The sequence below is a fragment of the Mesoplodon bidens genome (assembly GCF_964165515.1).
Source record: "Mesoplodon bidens genome assembly, chromosome: 14".
NCBI classification, from domain to species: Eukaryota; Metazoa; Chordata; class Mammalia; order Artiodactyla; family Ziphiidae; genus Mesoplodon; species Mesoplodon bidens.
In genome coordinates this window covers 38,348,067-38,360,643 of record NC_138170.1, presented here as the reverse complement: position 1 = coordinate 38,360,643, position 12,577 = coordinate 38,348,067, and the positions used below count along the sequence as shown (strand labels likewise).

Sequence of the window (12,577 nt, the reverse complement as noted above, 5' to 3'; positions counted from 1 at the left end):
TGGAACTAACATACACAGAATAAAAAAAGTCAAGAAATGTAGTATAAAAGTGGTTAAAGATAATAACAGTAGAGGAGCACAGGGGGAAAAAAGAGCTTGTTACAAGATGGATAATCAAAGAAGGCTTCATGAGGGAGGTGGAACTTGAAGTGATCTTTGAAAAATAGATAGTATTAAGATACCCAGAGAGGATGGCAAGCATTTGAGAGAAGGAAAATGGCAAATGCAATGGAAAGGAGACTAGGTTATGTAACATGTTGGCAGTTGGAGCTTCAGAAGGGAATATCAGGAGACAAGGCAAGAAAGATCCTTAAGAGCATACTGTGGAAGTCCTTGGGATCCAAGGATCAGTATCCGTAGAAGAATGCATTGGCAAGTTTTGAGCAGAAGAGTTATGTAATAGAGTTAATTTAAGAACACCAGCCAGTGAATTTTTAACAAAATGGAGTAAGAAATAAAGACTAATGGCAAGAGGGTAACTTATGATACTGTTAAATAGCACAGAATGGGAGTGGGTGGGGAGAAAGTGACATGTGAGGGATATAACCTAACAATTGGTAAGCCAGGAAGAATAATAATGACTTATAGGTATGGGCAGTAAGGAAAATAAGGAACAAAAATAGAGAAATCAGGAGGTATACCTGGTTTATCATAGGAAGAATTTTTTGCTAGGTTTCAGGCATGGATATTGAAGTGGATCAGAAAGTCTGAGTGAAAATATCTGATGGGCAGTTAGAATTGGCTCTAGAGAGAGGTGAAAAGTAGCATTGTACTTCTGGTACAACCAAAAATACGTTAATTAAAGTTGTTAGATTAGCTCTCATAAGGAGATCATGTCAAGAATTACCCCACCTTCTTGCAGAAATATTACAGAGCTAGAATCAATAAGTTAAGCATATCTGTCACAAAAACTAAAGAGGAGATGAGTATTAGTCAAGAGTATGATAACTGTAGAGAGCTGAAAGTGCATTAATTTGGTAGTTGCAAGTTCCTTGGTGACTGAGTGATGGAGCCAAATCAGGTAATTTGGGGGGACAGGTAGGGTCAAGTGATAAAAAACGTTTTTCTTAAGATAGAGATGTGTGCACGTATACTGGACACAGATTTGTCTCGTCTTTCCTCTGGGAATACCTTCATTACTTCAGCTGCAATCAAAAAAGCTCTGAAGTACTTTTACAAATGTCAGCTCACCAAACTTGACAAATGTAGTACATATCGGTAGCATTTAGGCAATTTTAAAAAATTGAGGTATAGCTTATTTACAATATTATATAAATTTCAGGTGTACAACATAGTGATTCTCAATTTTTAAAGGTTATATACTTCACTTATAGTTATTATAAAATATTGGCTATATTCTCTGTGCTATACAATATATCCTTGTAGCTTATTTATTTTATACATAGTAGTTTGTACCTCTTAATTCCCTACCCCTATCATGTCCCTCTCCCTTTCCCTCTCCCCACTAGTGACCACTAGTTAGTTCTCTGTATTTGTGAGTCTTTCTTTTTTGTTATATTCACTAGTTTGTTTTTATTTTTTAGATCCTACATGTCAGTGATATCATACAGTGTTTGTCTTTCTCTGTCTGACTTATTTCACTAAGCATAATACCCTCGAAGTCCATCCACGTTGTTGCAAACGGCAAAGTTTTATTCTTTTTTATGGCTAATATTCCATTCTGTATATATACTGCATCTTTATCCATTCATCTGTTGATGGACACTTAGTTTGCTTCCGTGTCTTGGCTATTGTAAATAATGCTGCTGTGAACATTAGAGTGCATATCTCATTTCAAATTAATGTTTTCATTTTCTTTGGATATATACCCAGGAGTGTAATTGCTGGATCATGTGGTAGTTCTTTTTTTAAAAAATTATTTATTTATTATTTGGTTGTGCCGGGTCTTAGTTGCCGCAGGTGGGCTCCTTAGCTGCGGCTCAAAGGCTGCTTAGTTGTGGCTTGCTGGCTCCTTAGCTGTGGCATGCAAACTCTTAGTTGCGGCATGCATGTGGAATCTAGTTCCCTGACCAGGGATCAAACCCAGGCCCCCTGCATTGGGAGTGTGGAGTCTTAACCACTGCACCACCAGGGAAGTCCCTGGTAGTTCTGTTTTTAGGTTTTTTTTAGGAACCTTACTACTGTTTTCTACAGTGGTTGCACCAATATACATTCCCACCAATAGTCTACAAAGGTTCCCTTTTCTCCACATCCTTGTCAGCATGTATTAGAGCATTTAGACAATTTTAATGCTAAATAATTTGAACAATTGAATGCCTTACAAGTTTTTTTATTTTATTTTAGAATCTCCCACCTTCTGTTGTGGCTACTGTTGGTGGAAAAATCTTCACCTTTGGCTCCTATAGGCTTGGAGTACACACCAAAGGTAATTGCTTTTCTATGTTTTACTGATAAGAACTTTCAATAACAAACTTATTTGTTGTTCATAATTAGAAAATACGGAGGAAAAAATTCCCATTATCTCACTACTAGAGTACTGTATTATTTCCTATACTCATCTTACATAGTTTCTTCTGTACATATGTTTGTGTATACAAAAACGTAATACATATTCAGTATACTGTTCTTGATAATAAATACTTTGATTTGCAGGAGCTGACATTGATGCACTTTGTGTTGCTCCAAGACATGTGGAGAGATCTGATTTTTTTCAGTCTTTTTTTGAAAAATTGAAACATCAAGATGGCATTAGAAACTTAAGAGTAAGTATCCTCTCGTATTTAATATTTTGAATTTGTTAACAGATAACTGCAAAAGCTAGGGCTTATGATGGTTGACATATTTCTTAAGAATTTGGTGTATCTTGTTAAAATAACAGTAATGACTAAAAACATGGGCTTTTTAGTTATACACACCTGCGTTGAATCTAGAATCTACCACATATTAGCTCGTGGATTTTGTTCAAGTTACCTATTCTCTCTGAGTCTCAGTTTCCTTAGCTATCAAATGAAGATCTAGTGATAACATTCTTATAAAGTTTTTTGGAGGATTGATGAGATAATTTACATAAGTCATTTACTATAATATCTGATAAATGGTTGGTGCACAGCAAATGGCTCATTATGTATAAGGTTCAACTGGTAACTCTTTATGTGTGTATATCTAGCCATTCATTCAGCAGATAAAATTTCAGCACCAATGATTCATCAGATACTGGCCTTAGTCCCACAAATACAAGAGCGAACAAGATAGTTTGTGTGAGGGAGGGACTGGGGGTACTAAACAAACAGGTAGTTTTAATGCAATCTCAAGTGCTTGGATAAGGCGAAGGTCAGAGGATTTGTTATTTGGGTGTCTGGGAATGGAGAAGGAGGTTAAGAATTTGTTAGGTTGGGGAATTCCCTGGTGGTCCAGTGATTAGGATGCCAAGCTACCAGTGCAGGGAGTGAGGGCTTCATCCCTGGTCAGAGAACTAAGATCCACACATGGCAGTGGGGCCAAAAAATTTACAAAAAAGAAAAAAAAATTGTTAGGTTGGGGGATTAAAGAAGGCTCAGAGAAACGTTTCTACTAAATCCAAATGATATAGATTTTTTTTGATAGATTAGTCATGGGATCTGATATTTTAATGTCTAACACTAGTGCTTTTTGTAAATAATCAGTTTTCAGCTAAGTTCAACAAATAGTAAATACCCAGATGATAGCAGTTCTGCCTGCCAGTTTCTGATGAATATATTTAGAAGGATAATATGTTAGGTAACTACTGTCATGGACATTTTGCGTATCTTAAACAACACAGTCACAAAGTAGAAGTGCTTGCTTAGCTAGAATGAGAAACTAAGAAAATTTTCACTTTTCCTACTGAGTTAAAATAAAAATTGGGAGAAAAAGTATTCATGTTATTGGCATTTGGGAAGGATAAAGGATTACACCTTATTTGTTATAATTGTTTTCTTTTATTGTAGGCTGTAGAAGATGCCTTTGTGCCTGTCATAAAATTTGAATTTGATGGAATTGAAGTAAGTGTTAAATATTTTTCTGACTTTATAATTGAACTATTTAACCTATATGGGTTTGTTTGTTTGTTTTATAGTTTAAAAATCAGACTTATATAGGCACGAATTTTAAGGAATCAAATAGTCTAGTCATGGTGAGTCCTTCCTCACCATGGAAAAGGAACCAACCTCCATCCCTACCTCCAAGATGTTTATACACATCCTTCTCATTCCCATAATCTCCTAAAATAATTATATTATTATAGTTTTAGTTGGAGCATTATTCAGTGTTTATATTATTATGGTCTTATAAATAATGTTCAAAACTGAGCACAAAATGTACTAGGTTACCATTCTTTGCTGTGTGGCTTTTGTTTTCTTGGGAGTTAATGTTTTGTGTTTTATTTGCTTGATGTTTATACTTTGACTAATTCAAATTCAGTCTCTCCTAATTGTCTAAATCTCCACTAAATAGATTTGGATTTCTCAGGTGTCCTGTCTTGAAAAAATATCTCACTGATTCTTCTCACTTCTAATCCACACTGATTGTTCTCCATGACTGATATACAGCTGTCATTCTGACACCTTTCTTCTCTCATCCTGGGATTTCCTTTTGCTTCTCTCTTGAATTTCTTCTTTCTTGACTTACTTTCATTTTAGTGGCACTCATCCACCAGCTTCCTGAAAAAGAGCACATATTTTTGAGATCTTGAATGTTTACAAATATCTTTATTTTGTTCTCACACCAAATTGATAGTTTGGCTAAGCATAGACTTCTAGGTAGGAAATAATGTTTCTCAGAATTTTGAAGGCCTTGCTTCATTGTCTTCTAGCTTCCATACTCTGTTGAGGAGCGTGAGGCCAATTTGATTACTCATCGTTTTTATGTGACCTATTTTGCCTTTTTGGCCACTTGTGTGATTTTCTTTTCTTCTTTTTTCCCTGGTCTTCATAGTTGTAAAATTTATGGTAATACACTTTGTTTTGGTATGTGTCTTTTCAACCAAATGTGCTAAGGCACTCAAGTAGTTCTTTCAATTTGGAAATACCTGTCCTTTAGTTCTTGGAAATTGTATTGAATTCAATTGTGTTGCCTGCCTTTGTTTTCTGTCCTCTTTCTGGAACTCCTAACATTTGTATGTTGGACCCCCAGGACTGCCGTGTTTTTTTGGTTTTTGTTTTTTTTTTTTACTTCTTCCTTCCCACTTATAACTACATCTTCATATTTTTGTTCTGCTTTTTTGGGGTTTTCTCATCTTTTAAATGTTCTCTTGTTTTCCATTTCTGCCATCATCTTTTTAATTTCTAAGAATACTTTTTTATTCTCTAAATGTTCCTTTTTATTTAAGAACTTATTTACAGCCTCCTGTCCTTATTTCCCAGATATAATATGTTTTATCTCTGCTTCCTTAGATCTGCTGAGTCTGTTACCATTTGTGCATCTGCTTTCCAGATTTCATGGTTTTTACAGTTGTCTCCTTCTGTTCTCTTTGACTTAGTGGGTTATGCCTTTAAAAAAAAAATAAAACTAAAACAAAAAAACAAAACAGGGCTTCCCTGGTGGCGCAGTGGTTGAGAGTCCACCTGCCGATGCAGGGGACACGGGTTTGTGCCCTGGTCCGGGAAGATCCCACATGCCGCGGAGCAGTGGGGCCCGTGAGCCATGGCCACTGAGCCTGCGCGTCCGGAGCCTGTGCTCCGCAACGGGAGAGGCCACAACATTGAGAGGCCTGCGTACCGCAAAAAAATAAAAATAAAAATAAAATTTTGCTGGTATTTTAGTGGGGTTTCAAGAGGGAGTGAATGTAAATGTGTTGGATCTGCCATCTTTATCTAGAAATTCACTTACGAGGTTTTGATTTTTTTTAATGATTGGCAAAATTAAAATGCTTTCCCTTAATTTGAAAATTATTCTCCCAAAACTTTGCAGTGATTTTCCAATGTGATATTACCTGCATAGGCCTTTGGAAGTTTTGGTAGAACTTCCCAAACTAATAATTAGAACTTTTTACATTTTTGAGGTGGGAAGGGGGGAGAATGGACTAAAAGGAGAAAAAGTAATATTTCTCTCTCTCTCTCTCTCTTTTTTTTTCATCTTTCCAAAGATTGATCTAGTCTTTGCAAGACTGGCAATACAAACCATATCAGATAATTTAGATCTAAGAGACGACTCTCGACTGAGAAGCCTTGATATAAGGTGTATTCGCAGCCTAAATGGTAAGCTTCTAAAGAGAAATCTCAGATACCTGCTTGAAAACAATTAGACAAATAGAGATCTTTTTGCAAAACTATTAATAGACTTTTTAAGAATTAGACAAATTCGGTTAAAAATGATGTAATTTTCTTTATACAAGTAATCTGATCACATTTAAGCATCTTAAAACACAAATTTACTTGAAATGTTTATGTTTATAGCAGTGGTCCTCAAACTTACTGGTCTCAGGACCCTTTTATACCCTAAACATTTTTTGAGGACCACCCCCTGCAAGATCTTCTGTTTATGTGAGTTATATTTATCCATTTATCATATTAGAAATAAAAACTGAGAAATTTTTAAGGTGTTTAATTATTAGTTCATTTTAAAATAACAATAGTAAACCCATTATAAGTGAATATAAATATATTTTTGTGTGAGTGGCTTTTTTATTTTTTTGCATTTTTGCAACTCTTTAATATTTGACTTAATAGAACACAACTAGATTCTCATATCTGCTTTTGCAGTCAATCTCTTGTAAAATTTTGTTTTGATTGAAGTATAGGAAGAAAATCTGGCCTCTTAAAGATATGTAATTGGAAAAGGAAGGAGTATTTTCATAGCCTTTTCAGATAATTGTGGGTATTCTTTAATACTACACCAAAACTTGACTGATGACAATTTCCTTTTTTTTTTTTTTGAATAATCTTCTTTCTGGAGGAAGCCTCTTTTTATTTATTTATTTATTTATTTATTTTTCTTTTAAAATTTTATTTATTTTATTTTTTGCTGTGTTGGGTCTTCATTGCTGTGCGCGGGCTTTTCTCTGGTTGTGGTGAGCGGGGGCTACTCTTCGTTGCGGTGCACGAGCTTCTCATTGCGGTGGCTTCTCTTGTTGCAGAGCACGGGCTCTAGGCGCATGGGCTTCAGTAGTTGTGGCACGCGGGCTCAGTAGTTGTGGCTCACGGGCTCTAGAGCACAGGCTCAGTAGTTGTGGCTCACAGGCTTAGTTCTCCGCAGCATGTGGGATCTTCTAGGACCAGGGCTCGAACCCGTGTCCCCAGCATTGGCAGGTGGATTCTTAACCACTGCACCACCAGGGAAGCCCAATTTCCTTTTTCTTTTCAGCAGCTTTATTGAGGAGTAATTGCATACCATAAAATCCATCCTTTTTAGGTGTACAATTCAGTAGTCTTAGTATATTCACAGAGTTGTGAATGTTTAGAACATTTTCTTCATTCTCAAACGATCCCTCATACCCATTTGCAATCATTCCTTTTTCTAACCTCCAATCCCAGGCAACCACTAATCTACTTTCTGTCTCTATAGATTTGCCATTTCATACAAATGGGGTCATGTAATATGTGGTCTTTTGTGTCTGGCTTCTCTCACTTAGCATAATGTTTGTGAGGTTTATCCATGTTTGTAGCATATATCAGTAGTTTGTTCCCTTTTTTGCTGAATAAAAGTGATCTTTTTAAAGTGTTAATTAGAATATCAAACCTAAAACTGTATAAGTTAACTTTTTGTACTCTTGCATTAAAATCTATTGGTCTGGGGCTTCCCTGGTGGCGCAGTGGTTGAGAGTCCGCCTGCCGATGCAGGGGACACGGGTTCGTGCCCTGGTCCGGGAAGATCCCACATGCCGCGGAGCGGCTGGGCCCGTGAGCCATGGCCGCTGAGCCTGCGCATCCGGAGCCTGTGCTCCGCAAAAAAAAAAAAAAAAAAAAAAAATCTATTGGTCTGTCTTATTCTTTGAATGGATCTTTTACCCATGCATGATTTTGTCCTATTGTGCCTTAGTCATTTAGAAAATACTGGCTCACAAAGTTATTTGGATCGTCTAAATGTTAACACACATTTCATTATAAAATAATTTTTAAAAAATCACATTCATTAATGTCACCACCAATCTCATTAGAAAAGTCTAAGTCTTGGAAAGCTGTCAAGCTCACACTAGCAGATACCAGTTGTCCAAAATTCTAATTTTTACTTGAAACTTCAAGCTTTATTATTGGTAACAAATTTTGTCATTTGTTTTCCTAGAAGTGAGGGGCTCACTTTGTTCATTTTTTAGGAAATGTCTGCTAAATACCCAAGTATGAATAACTGTAGTTGTCTTGTCAATCATTCTTTCAAGTAAAACTGGTGTTCCTTGAAAAAAAACAGATAGTTCAGCTTACCTTGAAAATGTTCAAACATCACACACGTTGCTTTCCTGTTTTTTAACTGCAAGTTTTTGGTGAAGATAATATTGTCTACTATTTCAGTTTGTTGCCATGGCTTTGATTCACTGCTAAGATACCAGCAGTTTTACCCACCACTGGTTTGGCACCATGAGTGCAAATGTTAACACAGTGAAACAGGCAAAGAAAGCATTAATATTATAGAAATAGATTTGACCTAATAGATTCCCAGGAGTCCACTGACGACACTTTGAGAACCACTGGTTTATATTGGATTGGCCAAAAAGTTCATTCAGGTTTTTCCGTAAGCTGTTATGGAAATATTTTGTTTAACTTAATCATTGCATTTTGCTGTATTTCCAGAGTGCAACAGTAAATCACAGTATTTGTGGATAAGGTTTGCATTAAAGCAATAACAGTTTTATAAGTTGGAGGCATTTGATTAACAGTAAAGCCAAAGGTGGAAAAAAGCTAAAAAGATATTCAGACTCATCTCTTATTTTAATATTGGATTGTATAACTCATGTGCTTTTTAATTCTTTATAAGCAAAGTGATTTCTCTTATATAAGGGCTACATTTAAAGTACATAATTTAAAGTACATAAAGAAATTAAACCTCATATTTTAGTATCTTTGATATTTTTAGCATTTGAGAGTCAAAGTTAGAAGGACATTTGAATTAACTGGAATTTGTTGCATAATGAAAAATGAATGCTTTATGTTTTTCAGGCTGTAGAGTTACTGATGAAATTTTGCATTTAGTGCCAAATAAAGAAACTTTCAGACTCACCCTAAGAGCAGTCAAACTATGGGCAAAACGTAAGTATCCCAAGTCTTTTATTTTACGTTTGCATTATAAAATTATAATTTTCAGTTGCTCATGGTAGAAGCACATATGGGAATTCCTTAACCTGTTGATACCTTGGGGGATTGAGGTGCAGTAAGCTTTGGAGAAGCTGTTTCTTCTTCAGGTGTGATGCTTACCAGTGCTCTGATGTGTGACTTTACCTTCTTCTCCCATGGGTGAAAACTAAAAGCCCCTGACTTTACATCTTGGGTTGCAGCCAGGGAGTCAGAATGAGTTAGAACTTGAAGAGTAAAACCCTTACTTGTGTTCGAGCTCTCTATGGACAGGACCATCGTATCATCTCTGTCTCCCCATTACCAGCAGAGAGGCTGGTGTATAGCAGGTGTTCAGTAAATGTATTAAATGAAGAACCTACTGTGATAGTTTTAACCTTTTGTTTTTACCTTTCAACACTCTTCTAATAAAGCCTTGAACTGTACTAGTTTATATATATAGGATGTGGTTCATAAAAGACCCAGCCCTGAGCTGGCATAGCACATTTTGTATTATTTGTAACTACATTTAAGCCGTGCTGCACTTCTGGCACCAGGTTTTACGGTCTAAAACAGTGCTTTCCAATCAAACCTTCTGTGATGATGGAAGTATTTCATATCTGTGCTGTCCAATACAGTAAGCATATGGCTGTTGAGCACTTGAAATGTGCACCTGAGGAACTGAACTTAAATTTTATTTAATTTTAATTAAATTTAAAATTAAATAAAATCTAAAAGAAGTGAAAACATAGGTCCTCACAAGAACTTTTACGCAGATGTTCATAGCATTATTAATAATGTCAAAGTGGAAACGACCACAAAATGTGGTATATTCATAATGTGGAATATTATATGGCAGTTAAAAGGAGTGAAATTTTGATACATGTTACAACATAGATGAACATTGAAACCATTATGTTAAGTGAAAGAAGCCAGTCTGCATATTGTATAATTCCGTTTATGTGAAATGTTAAGAGTAGGCATATCTATAGAGGTAGAAAGTGGATTAGTGGTTGCCTAGGTCTGGGAAGACTTAGGGGGAATAAGATGTGTGTGACTGTTAAAGTTTTCTTTTTGGGGTGATGAAAATGTTCCAGAGTTGATTAAAGTAATGATTGCACAACTCCGTGAATAGAATAAAAACCATTGAATTTTATACTTAATCGATGAATCTTATGGTATGTGAATGACAGCTCAATGAAGCTGTTACCAAAAAAATACTATATATAGGCAAATGTGGCTACCATATAGGACAGTACACATCTAAAAAGACCTTAAGCAAGTAGAATTTGTCCTTGGGCTCAATTATATTGTGTAGTCAGGGTAAAGTAATCTGCAGTAAAGGGGTATTATGAACAATTTGTTTTTCCTTATAGATTAAATACCATGTTTTGTCAATTATTAGATGCATGTTTTTCACATTTAACGTAACTGAAATGATATTTTGTATTTTTTTATCCTGCTTAATGGGACATAAAATCATCTATATTATATAATAACTGAGGACATCTCAGTTTTGATGAAATATGGTAATGCTTCTTTATAGATTGCTGTAAGGAATAATCATTCAAAAAAAGAAACAATCATTCAAGAAAACGAGTAATATCAATGGTGTATTGTACTTTATGGAGAGGAATACAAATTTTTGCACAATACTGAAGTCAGTCCCCAACTTTACAGTTGAATTTTTAAATGCCCAAGAACATGATTAGGGTAGTCCCCCCTTATCTGCCATTTTGCTTTCTGCAGTTTCAATTACCTGCAGTCAACTGCAGTCTGAAAATATTAAATGGAAAATTTCAGAAATAAACAATTCATAAATTTTAAATTGCATGCTCTTCTGAGTAGTGTGATGAAATCTCTCTCTGTCCTGCTTGGGACAGAGGTGGTATTGCAGTACTTGTGTTCAAGTAACCCTTATTTAACTAATTAATGGGCCCAAAGTGCAAGAGTAGTGATGCTGGCAACTTGTATTTGCCAAAGAGAAGCCTGTAAAGTGCTTCCTTTAAGTGAAAAGGTGAAAGTTATCAACTTAAGGAAAAAAAAATATGTCGAGATTGCTAAGATCTATATAAGAACGAATGAAATTGTAAAGGAAGAAAAAGAAATTCGTGCTAGTTTTGCTGTCTCACCTCTGTGAAACTGCGAAAGTTATGGCCACGGGACTTCCCTGGTGGCTCAGTGGTCAAGAATCCGCCTGCCAATGCAGGGGACACAGGTTCGAGCCCTGGTCCAGGAAGATCCCACATGCCGCAGAGCAACTAAGCCCATGTGCCACAACTACTGAGCCTGCGTGCCACAACTACTGAAGCCCGTGCACCTAGAGCCCATGCTCTGCAACAAGAGAAGCCACCGCAATGAGAAAGAAGCCTGTGCACCACAACGAAGAGTAGCCCCCACTCACCGCAACTAGAGAAAGCCCCAAAGACCCAACATGGCCAAAAATAAATTAATAAATTAATAAATTAATTTTTAAAACGTTATAACCACAGTTAGTGATAAGTACTCAGTTAAGATGGAAAGGGCATTAAATTTGTACAATAAGATATTGAGACAAAAAGAGGCCATATTCACATAACTTTTATTATAGTGCATTGTTATAATTGTTCTATTTTTATAATTGTTGTTAATTTCTTACTGTGCCTAATTTATAAATTAAACTTTATCATAAATACCAGTACCACCCCGTGTTTCAGGCATCCACTGGAGGTCTTGGAATGTTTCCTCCACAGATAAGGGGGAACTAGTGTACTGTTGAAGTTTTTCTTCCCTCCTTGTGGACCCTCCGAATATCTTTCCTCCTCCCTTTCATTTCTCTCCCAACCACAGATATTGAAAGGTGGGAAATTCCAATGTTATATCAGTAGAGCCCAGTTGGACAGTCAGAACTGAGGCAAGGAACTGAGATGTCTGTGTTGGAGGGCAAAGTAGGGGGTAAGGTGAGCAGCTTAGGGTCTACTGATAAGAATGTGAGCCTAACATGAAGGTCTGTTTGTTGATTTTAATGTTTCTATAAGGGGGAAAAGTTAGAAGCAAATCTTAGGAGGGAAGTTATACTGTTCCTTACACTTAAATGTCATGGATAGTAGGTCCTAACAATAATTAACAACTGAATTAATTTTCCAGGACGTGGTATTTATTCCAACATGTTGGGATTCCTTGGTGGTGTCTCCTGGGCAATGCTAGTTGCAAGAACTTGCCAATTATATCCAAATGCAGCAGCTTCTACTTTAGTTCATAAGTTCTTCTTAGTTTTTTCCAAGTGGTAAGTATTCATATGCATATTTTCACTACTTACTAACCTCTGCCTATATGTAAATTTGTTTGCAAATTTAAGAGCTATGCTTACACCTTTTCTGTCGTCTTACATTCATTTTTTAAGTTAAATTTAAAAACATCAA

General features: G+C 36.0%; 1 protein-coding gene across 2 annotated transcripts in view; it reads left to right on the top strand.

Annotated features, from left to right (window-relative positions):
• The window catches only part of PAPOLG (poly(A) polymerase gamma), a 38,150-nt gene that overhangs the window by 6,472 nt on the left and 19,101 nt on the right, over positions 1–12,577 (top strand). For both annotated transcript variants that reach the window (XM_081253709.1, XM_081253710.1), the window contains exons 4-9: positions 2,305–2,386; positions 2,614–2,723; positions 3,927–3,980; positions 6,062–6,173; positions 9,066–9,155; positions 12,303–12,441. In XM_081253709.1, the coding sequence (XP_081109835.1) occupies positions 2,305–2,386; positions 2,614–2,723; positions 3,927–3,980; positions 6,062–6,173; positions 9,066–9,155; positions 12,303–12,441 (587 nt within the window). The remainder of the gene's footprint in view (positions 1–2,304; positions 2,387–2,613; positions 2,724–3,926; positions 3,981–6,061; positions 6,174–9,065; positions 9,156–12,302; positions 12,442–12,577) is intronic.